Genomic DNA, 14,792 nt, shown 5'->3' on the forward strand with positions numbered 1-14,792 from the left:
GGCGCCGGCAAGATTCATTTTCAATTAACTTTGTACACACAGTACCAACTCTATATTAAGTAAAAATTTTAACAATTTGCACACTTATACACACACAAAACTGTTTGAGAACTGGTTTTACCATTAACTCTCTTTTTTTCACCTTTTTTTTTTTTTTTAGTAAATATAAATTTCCAAAGTACAGTTAATGGATTACAATGGCTTCCCTCCACCCCCATAATTTCCCTCCCACTTGCACCCCTCCCATCTCACGCTCCCTCTCCCATTCCATTCACATCAAGATTCATTTTCAATTATCTTTATATACAGAAGATTGATTTAGTATATATTAAGTAAAGATTTCATCAGTTTGCACCCACACAGAAACACAAAGTGTAAAATACTGTTTGAGTACTAGTTATAACATTACTTCACATTGGACAGCACATTAAGGATAGATCCCACTTGAGAACTAAGTACACAGTGACTCCTGTTGTTGACTTAACAATTTGACACTCTTGTTTATGGCGTCAGTAATCTCCCTAGGCTCTAGTCATGAGTTGCCAAGGCTATGGAAGCCTTTAGAGTTCGCCGATTTCGATCTTATTCTGACAGGATCATAATCAAAGTGGAAGTTCTCTCCTCCCTTCAGACAAAGGTACCTCCTTCTTTGATGGCCCCGTTCTTTCCACTGGGGTCTCACTCACAGAGATCTTTCATTTAGTTTTTTTTTTTTTTTTTTTTTTTTTTTTTTTTTTTTTTTCTAGAGTGTCTTAGCTTTCCATACCTAAAATACTCTCATGGGCTCTTCAGCCAGATCTGAATGTCAGCTTGACCATGTCCCAAATTGTACATCTCCTCCCTCTCTTATTCCCACTCTTATATTTAACAGGGATCACTTTTCAGTTAAAATTTAAACATCTAGGAATAATTGTGTGTTAATTACAGAGTTCAATCAATAGTACTAGAACAAAAAAAAATACTAAAAGGGATAAAGTATTACATTGTACATCAACAGTCAGGACAAGGGCTGATCAAGTCACTGTTTCTCAGTGTCGATTTCACTTCAACAGGTTTCCCCTTTGGTGCGCAGTTAGCTGTCGCCGATCAGGGAGAACATATGGTATTTGTCCCTTGGGACTGGCTTAATTCACTCAGCATAATGTTTTCCAGATCCTAGATCTTGTTGCAAATGACCGGATTTCATCCACAATGAGATTTCACCTCACCCCGATTAGAAAGGCTCACATTCAGAAATCCACCAACAATAGATGCTGGCCAGGATGTGGGGAAAAAGAGATAGTAACCCACTGTTGGTGGGAATGCAAACTGGTCAAGCCACTATGGAAGTCAGTCTGGAGATTCCTCAGAAACCTGAATATAACGCTACCATACAACCCAGCCATACCACTCCTTGGAATTTACCCAAAGGAAATTAAATTGGCAAACAAAAAAGCTGTCTGCACATTAATGCTTATTGCAGCTCAATTCACAATAACTAAGACCTGGAACCAACCCAAATGCCCATCAACAGTAGACTGGATAAAGAAATTATGGGACATGTACTCTATAGAATACTACATAGCAGTCAAAACAAACCATTAACTCTCAATACAACTCATTGAGGACAGAGGTCCTGCATGGGAAGTTAGTGCAGAATGACTCCTGTTGTAAATTTAACAATTAACACTCTGATTTATGACGTGACCACCCAAGGCTCCCGACATGAGTTGCTTAGGCTATGGAAGCCTTTTGAATCCACAAACCCCATCAGTATTTAGAGAAGTTCACAAGCAATGTGGAAGTTCTCTCCTCCCTTTAGAGAAAAGTACATCCTTCTTTGATGGCCACTTCTTTCCACTGGGGCCTCATTCACAGAGATGCTTCATGTAGGTCATTGTTTGCCACAGTGTCTTGGCTTTCCATGCCTGAAATGCTTTCATGGGCTTTTCAACCAGACCTGGAAGCCTTAAGGGCTGATATTAAGGTCAAAGTGTTACTTAAAGTGATTCAGACATTCTGTGTTAATGATTCAATTTTGCTAAGTTCTGTTTCCATAAATGTATCCATTTCTTCTGGGTTTACCAATTTGTTGGCATATATTTGTTCATAGTACTTCCTAGTGATTCTTCATATTTCTGTAATATCAGTTATTAATATTTATTAATATTTATTTCTTCAGTTCCCTATTTCTCCTTTCCATGCTGCATTTTTAAAATTTTATTGTTAATTGTCAGTGTCTTTTCAGCATTTCATTCTATCATGGTAGTGAAAACAAATTTATATCTAAACCTGTATCTTTATGGATATAAATGTTAGTGTACATTCACACTATTTCTGTTAAATGCAATATGTGCATAATCAGTATAGAATTATTACAAATCACAAATACTTAGTCATTATTTAAAAATGAGAGATCTAAAATTTCATCTTAATATTATAAGTCATCTTGGGAAAAGGGAGAATGAATCAATTACTCTTCAGTAGTTACATAGATGATTAGGTATAATCCTTTCTTAAGTTCCGGTTCTATAAGATAGAGTTCAGTATTGACCTAACTGTAGCAAAAGGAAAGGAGCAGAGAATGTGGTAGATCTCCTGATGAGAAATCTCCTGGTTGTGAATATTTCATGCTTTGACAGAGTTCATGACAGTTTCGATTGAACAATTAAATCCCATCAGACTACCTTGAGTTCAGAAGATAAGAAATAATGAGCTGCATTGCTATTTTGAATTTCCTATAGAACATTGATATATAGCTTTCATCATACCGTGTAATTTTTACTGGATTTACTGTACTTTGTATCAGAGCTTGAACATCCAGTAAATGGCATTGCATGTCCAAGAATAATAAAAGTATAGTAAAAATGAGAACTTTAATGAACTTTGTGGATAAGACTGTAAATTACTTAACTTCATGCTACCAACACTAATTAACACATTTGGCCTTTCAATGTGGAATCTTTATAGAATGCCTATCTGTGATTATCTAATATTTGTCATTGTTGTTAAACAGGAATAATAAGATTAATGTGTCTGTTAGTTAAAAGACCTATGGGTGTGTTTTTAACATATGTAGGCAGAATTTTATTCCCAGGAATGGGAAAATACCTTTCATTGCTTTAAAAAAAAAACATGTGTGTATGTGTATGTGCATACATATCTTTCTCTTAGTGAAATTATCTTTGAATTGATTTAGTTAGAAATATAATTTAATATGTATGTATGTAATTTGTTAATATATTACATTCAAGGAAATAACTATAGAGTGTAAATTTAGAAGCTAAGTAAGATTTCTTGTTTTCTTTTTGTATTAAAATATTTCAACTATCTTTGGTAGTATTCATGACTAATTTTCTTTTCCTTTTTATAACTATGATTCTTTTCATTCATCTCTGTTTACTTCTCTGGAAGGGCAACATTCAACAACAATTTGCTATTTCAAATTATTTGAGAGGATAGAATGTGATACAAATCTATATGAAATAGTTGCATTTAGAAATTGTCATAAATATCTGTTCAAATTATTGATACTGAATAAAGTTTTGTTTTTAATTACTTCTGAGCTTATGTTTTTTTGCTGTCTTTGTATGCAGGTAGCAATTCCTGCCAACTAAACAATGGTGGATGTTCTCAGCTTTGTTTACCAACATCTGAAATTACAAGGACTTGCATGTGTACAGTGGGGTACTATCTCCAAAAGAATCGCATGTCATGTCAAGGTACAAGTTAATGCAAATCCTTAGCTTTGTTGCATTTATTTCAAACATCATTGTATATTATGCAGGTTTTGGCCAACCAAAGTCAACTGAAAATATGAGAAAAAAACCAACATTAACTTGCTATTAGGATAGCAGTATATGATTTATTTGGGTATGTGTAGGACTTAAAATGTAGCTGATAAATTTAAAATATTTTTTTCCTTGTAAAGTTTTTAATTTTAGCAACTGAGGCTTATTGTCACACCTTTAACCAAATCCACTAGAAGTTACCTTTTCTTGAATATTCAAACATTGAAGTAAAAAGCAGTGGCTGATTGACTGGCATCAGTGTACCATTTATATTTCATTATAATTACTATCTTTCAACCATTTTGGAGTAAATGTCACAATGAATGTGCAGTCTTGGATGTACATAACTAAGAAAGAACACTAAAAAACACCTCCTGCGTGAGAACTCTGTCTTCTGATCTCTTGTTTTATAGCATCTAGTTCTATAGGTTTCAAAGAACTTTGGTTTTAGAATGATCTTGTATATCCAGTGATGAGCAGTTAATTTTACCTTAAAATGACCAATCTTATTTGGGAAATTATGTATATATATATGTATATATATATACACATAATTATATAACTATATATATAAACATTGTCATTTAATTTATTTTAAATCAAATATTCATATGAGACTTAGATATCAGGCACTGTTAAAAGCACCGTGCATGTATTGATTAGTGTAAGTTTCATAACTCTGAAGTAAGTCTCCGGTATTTCCCATTTTCTTGATGAAGAAACTGGGGCATGGAGATATAAAACAACTTTCAAAGACACATCACTAGGAAATGGTAGAAACATTTAAATCTAGACATACTGGTTTAACAATGAATTATGTACATAAACATTCTGTAATGTATTAGCAAAATTCATAAGCATCAACATGGTTTCTGGTAGGGTGCTTATATTTGTGTCCTTATTTAAGGACAATATTCTGATAAAATAAGATATGAATAGCAAATAGCTATTTACCAGCAAAATGGCTGGTAAAACAAGATATGAATAACAAAAATTAAGCACATTTGATATTTTTAGTGGTCAAAAGGATTTAATAAATCTGAATATCTCTTAAGAAATCTGAATGTGTATTAGAAAAATAGCAGTGACAAAAACTGTCTAAAATCAAGTTTATTTTCATATACCAGTGAACAAATGCTTGCATTTTAGGTAAGAGAGATTGAATTTTAGTTTTGAAGGAAGGAGGGCTTACTATAATTATTTACCAAATGGCTTATGAAAGTAATATTCCCATACCTGTAGTAACATCATCAGCTGGGAACTTTTTAGAAATTTAAATGCTCAGACCTCTTGGAATGGGACCCAGTAATGTTTTATGAAATCCTCCAAGAGATTAGGATGCTTATTCAGTTTGAGACCCATGAATTTACTAACCTTTCAACTAGTCAGAAAGTATAGCATACAATTAAAAAAAAAAAGCTAAGAAACATTTTAAATATGCAATAATAAAAATAATATAAATGAAATTATTTTCATTTTAAAATTTTCATTTTGGGATTTCCCTCTAATTTAGGTATAGAATCATTTTTAATGTACTCTGTTCATGAAGGAATAAGAGGAATACCTCTTGAACCAAGTGACAAAATGGATGCTTTGATGCCTATATCTGGAACTTCATTTGCTGTGGGAATAGATTTCCATGCAGGTAAATTGCTTTTTTTTCATAACTTATGTATGAAGTATTCACTTGGCTTATTAAATAAGGTGGAAATATAACCCTTCTTTCTGTACTTTGATAGTCAAGATGAGAAATAGGGAAACAAATTAGAGATGGATTTTTAAACCTATTACAAAATGTTCTAAATCAATAATTTTTATTAAGTTTAGACTTTGAATTGCAGGTGTGTTAACATGCCATGGCTAGCATTTGGTTTCTTCATTTTTCTTTTTTTAGGTGATTGTCTATTTTTATCTAGTTGTAGAAATATATGAAATATTCTGACCTACTATGTACTTGAAACATAATATTGCTTGAAATACATTCAGGGTATGAATATTCTAATATAGACAGTGCAAATTAAATCCAAACAATGGAAAAATTATATATGTTAAGGTGTTTTCAAAATTATTTTAATAGAGTGTGTTTAATTTTGGAGAAAGATTTTTCCTCTCCTGTATTTTAGCACACAAAGGCAAGTTGGACACTAACATTTTGTGTGGCTAATGTGAATGAATAATTGGGAGCTAACTGTAGACATTGCTGCATTTATTGAAGTAAATAAATTTCTCCATGCTAATTGAAAAATTCAGGCATAACCCAAATATGAAGTATACAGATCTAATATTCACATTTATTATTCTATATTTGAGGAATTAAACTTATCAGAAAAAAACTCTTTGCTTCTAATCTTAACTATATGTTTTTTAAGTTAATGTTTTGGTATTCAACAGTTACATGAATGCTCCCAGTGTTTTTTTTACTTTTATTTTTAAAACTGACTTTTATCTAAGTTTAAAATGCAAATAACTCTTTGATTTATAATATTTAAAAAAAGAATCCTACATTATTAAAATAAATCCTTAAGTAACAGCATGTGGGCTTCTGTTAGTAAGTATATTTTACCTCCAACACTAACATCTTATTAAAAATCATGTGCTTATAAAATTCTTGGCTAAAATTATTGACTTACTGGGGATCTTCACAAATAGTTGAAAAATAACCTAAGCACATTATTTTGCAATAATTCTCACAATTTTAAAGGGTATTACTCAAAAGGAGTACAGATAAAAATTACATTTTATTGATCATGTGTTAATTTTATCCAAGTAACTGTGATTTTTGATCAAACATTGGTCAAACCTCATTATTCATGAAAGGCTTATTACTCGACAATAACAATCTCCCCTGCCTGTTAGGTAAATGCATGTCATTCTTTACAGTTTTATTTTATAGGATTTAACACATGCAACACTAAAAAAAAAAAAAACTTTAACTTTTCAAAATATTTTACATATATGTGTTTTTATTTTTACTAAGGATATAATCCTTTGTTTACATGGTAACATGTATTTGACTCTTTTGTAAGATTCTATAATGGTTTTTCAAAGTATTTGATAAATTTCCATGAGGTAGAAATACTGAAATAAATTTTTTGTTCCAAATACCCTGATAAGTAAATATGCTTCCTTAAGAGAAAGCTACTTATTGATAAGATAAATTCACTCTCTGAACATTTATATTGTTGTTTCATTTCATATTGTTAAGTTTCATATAGTAATTCATGTTTGAAACTGATTTTATTTGCAAAGAATGTCACTCTTTCAAAATGTCCCCAAATTATTAATATCATAAATTAATTTTTTAATCTAAGATGATATTTGTGAGTAAAATTTACTTCCTTTGGTTAGAATTTTATGATCATATTGTACCTACTGTATTTTAAAATTATATTCTTAGAGTTGGTGCTGCGGCTCACTAGGCTAATCCTCCACCAGCACCCCGTGTTCTAGTCCCGGTTAGAGTGCCGGATTCTAGTCCCGGTTGCCCCTCTTCCAGGCCAGCTCTCTGCTGTGGCCAGGAAGGCAGTGGAGGATGGCCCAAGTGCTTGGGCCCTGCACCCGCATGGGAAACCATTAAGAAGTACCTGGCTCCTGGCTTCAGATCAGCATGGTGCGCTGGCCATAGCAGCCTCTTGGGGGGGTAAACCAACAGAAAAAGGAAGACTTTTCTCTCTCTCACTGTCTAACTCTGCCTGTCAAAAAAATTATATTCTTAGAGAGAAATTATATTTCGAAAGTTCATTCCCTCTTTTCAATATAAAGCATGTCGGCATATGAGATAATCATTATTTAGAATGTAGAAGAATTTACTAAAATTCTGACTGTTAATCAGAAAAGAGCAATGCTATACTTAATTTGAACCCAGGAGGGTTAGAGATACAGAGAACATTAAAAAAATACACTAGGGAGGATTTTGCGTTTAGTAACAGACAATTTGGATTCTAATGCTGGCTCAGCTATCTACTAGCTCTGTGACTTTGGGCAAGTTACCTAATTTTTCTTTTTTGGTTTTAAAGGCAAATAACAGAGAAAGGGAGATTTTTCTAGCTGTTAATTCACTCCCTAAATGGTCACATCAGCTGGACATGAGCTGGGCTGAAGCCAGGAGCCACGAATTTCATCCTGGTCTCCCACTTGGGTGGCAGTGGTCCATGTACATGGACATTCATCTGCTATTTCCTATGGGACTAGATGAGAAATCAGGTAGCTAGGATTCCATCCTACATTCTTGTTTTTTTTTTTTTTTTTTTTTTTTTTTTTTTTTTTTTTTTTTTTTGACAGGCAGAGTTAGACAGAGAGAGAGAGACAGAGAGGAAGGTCTTCCTTCCGTTGGTTCACCCCCCAAATGGCCACCATGGCTGGCACACTGTGGCAATCTGAAGCCAGGAGCCAGGTGCTTCCTCCTGGTTTCCCATGTGGATGTAGGGCCCAAGCATTTGGGCCATCCTCCACTGCCCTCCCGGGCCACAGTAGAGAGCTGGACTGGAAAAGGAGCAACCAGGACAGAACTGGCGCCCCAACCAGGACTAGAAAATGGGGTGCTGGTGCCACAGGTGGAGGATTAGCCTAGTGAGCCACAATGCCGGTCCCCCATTCTACATTCTTAACATAGGAAACCCGTGTCCCCAGGAGGAGGCTTAACCCACCATGACACAATTTTTCTGAGGCAATTTTCTTAATTTTTTCTGAGTAAAGGTATATTTACATCAAAATATGCATATGTTTTATAGTTGCTTAGCACATATTCATGTTCAGTGGGAAGTATATCAAATAAATGGAAAATAATTTTATTGTAAAAATTATATTTTATCAGCCCTTGTCCTGACTGTTGATGTACAACTTAATACTTTATCCCTTTTAGTATTTTTTGGCCTACTTAATACTATTGGTTGAAGTCTGTAAGTAACACACAATTATTCTTAGTTGTTTAAATTTAACTGAAAAGTGATCTCTGTTAAATATAAGAGTGGGAATAAGAGAGGGAAGAGTTGTACAATTTGGGACATGGTCAAGATGACTTGCCCCAAATGGTGGAGTTAGAAATGTGTCAGGGGATTCCAATTCAATCCCATCAAGGTGGCATGTACCAATGCCATCTCACTAGTCCAAGTGATGAGTTTCAGTTCACAATTGATCACACTGATAGGATTAAGAGTCAAAGGGATCACATAAACAAGACTAGTTACTGCTAATACTAACTGATAGAATTAAAAAGGAGAGAATGATCCAACATGGGAAGCGGGATACACAGCAGACTCATAGAATGGCAGATGTCCTAAACAGCATTCTGGCCTCAGAACCAGCCCTTAATGCATTCGGATCTGGCTGAAGAGCCCATGAGAGTATTTTAGGCATGGAAAGCCAAGACACAGTGGTGAAAAATGTTCTACATGAAAGATCTCTGTGAGTGAGACCCCAGTGGAAAGAAATGGCCATCAAGAAGGAGGTACCTTTGTCTGAAGGGAGGAGAGAACTTCCACTTTGATTACGGCCTTGTCTAAATAAGGTCAGAGTTTTTGAACTCGAGAGGCTTCCATATCCTTGGCAGCTCATGACAAGAGCCTAGGGTGATTACTGATGCCATAAATAACAATATCAATTATTAAACCAACAACAGGAGTCACTGTGCACTTGCTTCCTGTGTAGGACCTCTGTTCTTAATGTGTTGTGCTATGAGAATTAATGGTAAAACTTGTCTTCAAACAGTAATTTATACTTTGTATATCTGTGTGAGTGTAAACTGTTGAAATCTTTACTTAGTATAGAGTTGATCTTCTGTATATAAAGATAATTAAAAATGAATCTTAATGATGAATGGGATGGGAGCGGGAGTAGGAGGTGGGATGGGAGTGGAGGTAGTAGGGCAGATATGGGGGGAAGAACTGTTATAATCCAAATGTTGTTCATATGAAATTTATATTTCTTAAATAAAGGCTTTCTAATAAAAAAGAAATTATCATATATGGCATATATTTATAGATATAAGTATATATTTCTACATATGTAAAATTTATTTTTGAGTGTTTTATTAAAATAATATAGGTAAGCAGATACTTGGTTAGTGAACATAATGCCAACTGTCTCTGTTCCATTATGTTTTGCCTAATGCATATATAGCAGTAGTGATGTTATAATGAAATTAAAATAGTACTTTAAAATTTCTATAAAAGCTCTAAGGTAAGTCATGAACTTTATTTAAGAATGGGAGTACAACATGAGTTAGACAAATTTAAAGTTGAATTCCTCCTTAGGTTATTTTGGTGGTAGATTTGAACACACCACTGTGTACCTGTCTGATTTTCTTTTTCTCAAACATGAGGTAATATTGCTTATCCCTTCATATCTGTTACGCGTAAAGCTCAATAAATGATATAACATTTTCAGATGATGACAGATATTAGGGTGCACTTTCCCCTGATTCTAGAGAAACAACAGCCATCATAATAAAGCAATGGATTGGAGGAGGATCATTTAAGTAAAAGTATCATAATTTATAATTTTACAGGTATAAATATGTTTTTAAACCATGTGCATTTACAGATTAGCAATTGTGATTCTTGATGAGTTTGGTCTTATAAACCACAGATTTTTTTCCACTATACAAAGTAATTCAGGACACCATCCACCTAAGAAAGAGGGCCCTGCGGCTGGATATGAAATGTTCAAAGCATTTTTTACTCTTCACTGGAAAAATCTCATTGCACTGGAAAAAAAAATATTGTGCTTTGAAAATCCTTGCCTGCTGGGCGGTATGCATTAGATACATCAAAGGATACAATTCAGTTAGCAGGCAACTTTCAAAATAAAGCCTGTCACCTGACTTTGTTGTGTGGTCTTCAGTAAGTAATGTTCTATTCATTCCCCACCTCCCCCTGGGGGTATTTTGACTTTTTGATAGTTATAAAACAATAATGTTTTATTTGAAAAAAGGGCACTCAGAGAATATGAGAATATTGATCTGAAGATTTCTAGCTTATTTTCTTTTAAAAATATTTTGTATTTTTTGTTCAAATATGTGTCTACCAACTCAGTGCAACATATGCTGATTAATGTCTACTGGTTATAGAATGTCATAGCTAGCTTACTGTGGAGGATAAAGATGAACAGGATTAAGGACTATCACTGGGAATATCACTGTTTGTCATTCATTAAGGGAAATATTTTCATACCTTTTGTACACCAACACATTGTCTGTCTCTGACAATAAAAGCATGAAAGGACCATGCCGTCACACAGTCCTCTCCATCCCAAGCACCCCAGTTTTGCTTTTCTGAAGATTCAGTTACCTACAAGTCAACCGCAGCATGAGAACTATTAAGTGGACAATTTCACAAGTAAACAAAGTATACATTTTAATTCTATGCCATTTGAGTAGTGAGATGAAACCTCACACCACCGGGTTCTGTATTGTCTAGATGAGAATCGTCCTTTTGTCTGACCTGTGCAGACTCTAAATGCCACCTGCCCCTTAGTCACTTGATATCTGTCTCAGTAATCAACGCACCAGTTGTGACAAGTCTATTGCTCTGTTGTGAGATGTTGAAGGTAGGGTTTGGCTTTATGTGTATATATAAGGGAGATTATAGGTACTTTGAACTTTCTGATCAATGTTGCTATGAATATAGAACTGCTCTAAACGTTAATGTCTATGTGAAAAACACCAAAGGACAATATTTGATAAAATATTATTACCACATTTAAACAGAAAATTTTACCTGTTTAAATGAAAGAAACTTTCCATAATATTCCCACAGTATTTACATATACAGTGTCTTTCAATGTTAGTACCAGAAGAGCCAATGAATACCCCTTGATGAATTCCCACAGGTTACCAGAACTGTGAGAGATCAAGGGACAATATTGTAATGGAATATCTGTTCCCAGTGCTTTCCGCTATGCCAACTTTCATTTGTCATCACTGAAACAAAATTTTCTTTAGTCTATTTCTGGCATTACTTGATGAGGCAACATTGTATTGCTACAAATGTGTGCTGGATAGAACCATCTATTATTTTGATGTATATAGTGGATCATGTGACTTTTAAACCAGTTAATAATTGAAGCAGGTAACACCTAAGTGAGTGTCTTTTTCTCTATGCCTGGAGGCTTGTAAAAACAGCTATTTACAAAATTTCCTAGTAACCACTTGTCATAAACCCAGGCCATAGAAGAATTATAGAATGAGTTCTTTTTATGTCAGCAATGGAAATGGCTTAAGAAATATAATATTGTTACTCTGGGACATTTTTTCAATTTTCTAAAAAGCATTTCCTTGTCTACAACCTGGATTTTTAGGGTAGTTCAATTTATTCTCATATTTGTGACAGTGGACCAAAACTACTCTGAGGCATCATTGCAAACTTGCTCCAAGAATATATTTTTAAATCATGTGAACAGTTTCATGTGTTTGTGGATAGTCAAATTCAGTAGATATTTGAAGATGTAAAATACTAATATCAGAAAACAAACACTTTTCGATATTACCCAAAACATAAATATCACAACTTATATAGCATAAGGACTTATATGTAAAAAAATGATTGGAAGTACCTCAATTCCTATTTGGATAATATCTAAAGATAAAATAATAATAACAACAATGATAATAACAATAATAATGATTCTGTCAAGCATCTGAATTCTTCTACAGGTTCCCAGAAATTCATAAGCTCCAAAAAATACATAATGATGTCCTACTAAGAGTAAAATATTACAAATCTATATATTATTTTCCATGCTATTTAGGACATTGCTTACACAAATTCCATGCAATATTTTTTTTTTTTTTTTTTTTTGACAGGCAGAGTGGACAGTGAGAGAGAGAGACAGAGAGAGAAAGGTCTTCCTTTGCCGTTGGTTCACCCTCCAATGGCCGCCGCTGCAGCCGGCGCACCGCGCTGATCCTGGCAGGAGCCAGGAGCCAGGTGCTTTTCCTGGTCTCCCATGGGGTGCAGGGCCCAAGCACCTGGGCCATCCTCCACTGCACTCCCTGGCCATAGCAGAGAGCTGGCCTGGAAGAGGGGCAACCGGGACAGAATCCGGCGCCCCGACCGGGACTAGAACCCGGTGTGCCGGCGCCGCAAGGTGGAGGATTAGCCTATTGAGCCACGGCGCCGGCCCATGCAATATTTTTTACTTTCTCAGTCAGCACTCTTCATGAAAGAGAAAGATTCCATTGTCACTGTATAGAAATTAATATGAAACACATCCAATGTGCATTTGAGACACTTTGTTTTTTCCCTTGGTTAAGTCACTCTGTGATCCCACATGCCCTTTAGCCTCTCAGGACAATTTTCAGTAGAGCCACATTCCTAACTGCTTCCTGATATTTTCATCTACTTCCTGTTCATCAAAGCTGTGTTTTCAAGAAATCCACTCTCAGAAGCCACTTGTTCACAGTAAATATGAATAGTGTCTGAGAACTCGATGAGATTTCTTGCCAAATTTGTTTGAACAGATCACAAAATCTTAACCCACTGCTGACAGTTCAATTAAAACACTAACGATATGTAAAGAGAGTATTTTAATGAATAGATAAGTCTCTTTGTATATTTTCAAATTACTCATATTTTCACTGTTGGAAAAATCCATAGACACCTGTTCCTTCCCAGAAACCCAGGCCTGGCTAGGGTGGTAGGTCAAATGAAAACATGCTATGTCCTTCAGGTTAAATACTGGTGCCTCTGAGTGTCTGTAAGTGTAACTTGAATCTTGAGAAAGTGATTTTTCTTCTATTTATTTTAAAAACAAGGATTTATTAGTTTATTTGTCTTTTTGACACCCTTTTCTTAGAAAAAAATAAAGGTATCGTTCAGCTTCTGAGATCATTGGCCATTTGTTTTTCACCAAGTAGACAATTTTCTAGCTAATAGATAAAAGGGGAAGTTACTTCTTCAAGTCTGATCATCACCAAGGGATCTTCAATCCAATTTTATCATTTTTACACAAGGATAATAGTAGTGAGTAGATCCTTTTGAACCTTAAAAGAAAAAAAATTGGTTCTGAGTTCTTTAGTATTTTTACATGAGGGATATAGCAATAATTAAAAAAAATCCTGCAAGTGGAAGTAAATACGAGAGGATTAGGAAGAGGAAGGTTTGGAAAAGGAATAAATTAAAATAATGAAGATTCCTTAATATTTACTAATACTATATTATGGGAGTAAAATTAGGAAGTTTTGTGTATTTATGTAATTTAGTTCATCAAAACAATCTTTTGAGGATGAAGAATGAAGAAACTGAAGAAGAATGAAGAAACTGGGTTTGGAGATGAGATATGGATGTAGAGCAGAGCTGGTTGATTTGAGATGCTAAAAATTAAATTCTGCACTCATCGGCTTTAATCAAAGAAACAAAAGTAGCAAATGCTCGCAAGGATGCAGAGAAGGGGAACCTTATATACTGTTGAAGGGAATGTAAGTTAGTACAGTTATTATGAATACAGTATGGAAATTACTAAGAGAAAACCCAGAAATAGAACTACTAAACAGTTCAGGTATTACACTTCTGGGTATATATCCAGTGGAAATGAAATTAGTGTGTCAAAGAGATATCTATGCTTACATGCTTATTGCTGCACTACTCACATTCGTTAAGATACAAAATCAAACTAGGTGTCCACTGATGGATCAATGGGTAAAGAATAGTGAATATAAATAATCTCTCCCTACACCTCTCTCTCTCTCCCTCTCTCTCTCTCTCTCATTCGGAGGGAGAGTGGTGATAGAGGGGTGGGGAAATGAAGGTTAATGATACAACAATACATTTGATTAGGATAAATGGTTTCCAACATTCTATACCACAGTAGGATAATTATGGTTGACAACTTGAATATTTCAAAGAAGGAAATACAAAGAATTTTGAATGTCCCAACATAAAGTAATGATAAATATCTGACATGATAGATATCTCAATAACCCTGACCTGATCATTACACATTGCTACATGTATTGAAATGTCACATTGTACCACATAAATACATACATTAATATGTATGTTTATAATTAAATATCACAGAAAAATA

At 34.4% G+C, this 14,792-nt stretch overlaps 1 protein-coding gene across 9 annotated transcripts in view; it reads left to right on the forward strand.

The window, feature by feature from the left end:
• The window catches only part of LRP1B (LDL receptor related protein 1B), a 2,140,503-nt gene that overhangs the window by 1,502,710 nt on the left and 623,001 nt on the right, over positions 1-14,792 (forward strand). For all 9 annotated transcript variants that reach the window (XR_007920674.2, XM_051849575.2, XM_051849574.2 and 6 more), the window contains 2 exons: positions 3,576-3,701; positions 5,284-5,415. Coding sequence is in view for 8 of the 9 variants with exons in the window: in XM_051849575.2 (XP_051705535.2) it covers positions 3,576-3,701; positions 5,284-5,415 (258 nt within the window). In the remaining variant the exon portion in view is untranslated. The remainder of the gene's footprint in view (positions 1-3,575; positions 3,702-5,283; positions 5,416-14,792) is intronic.

The sequence above is a fragment of the Oryctolagus cuniculus genome, chromosome 3 (genome assembly GCF_964237555.1).
Source record: "Oryctolagus cuniculus chromosome 3, mOryCun1.1, whole genome shotgun sequence".
Classification (NCBI taxonomy): domain Eukaryota; kingdom Metazoa; phylum Chordata; class Mammalia; order Lagomorpha; family Leporidae; genus Oryctolagus; species Oryctolagus cuniculus.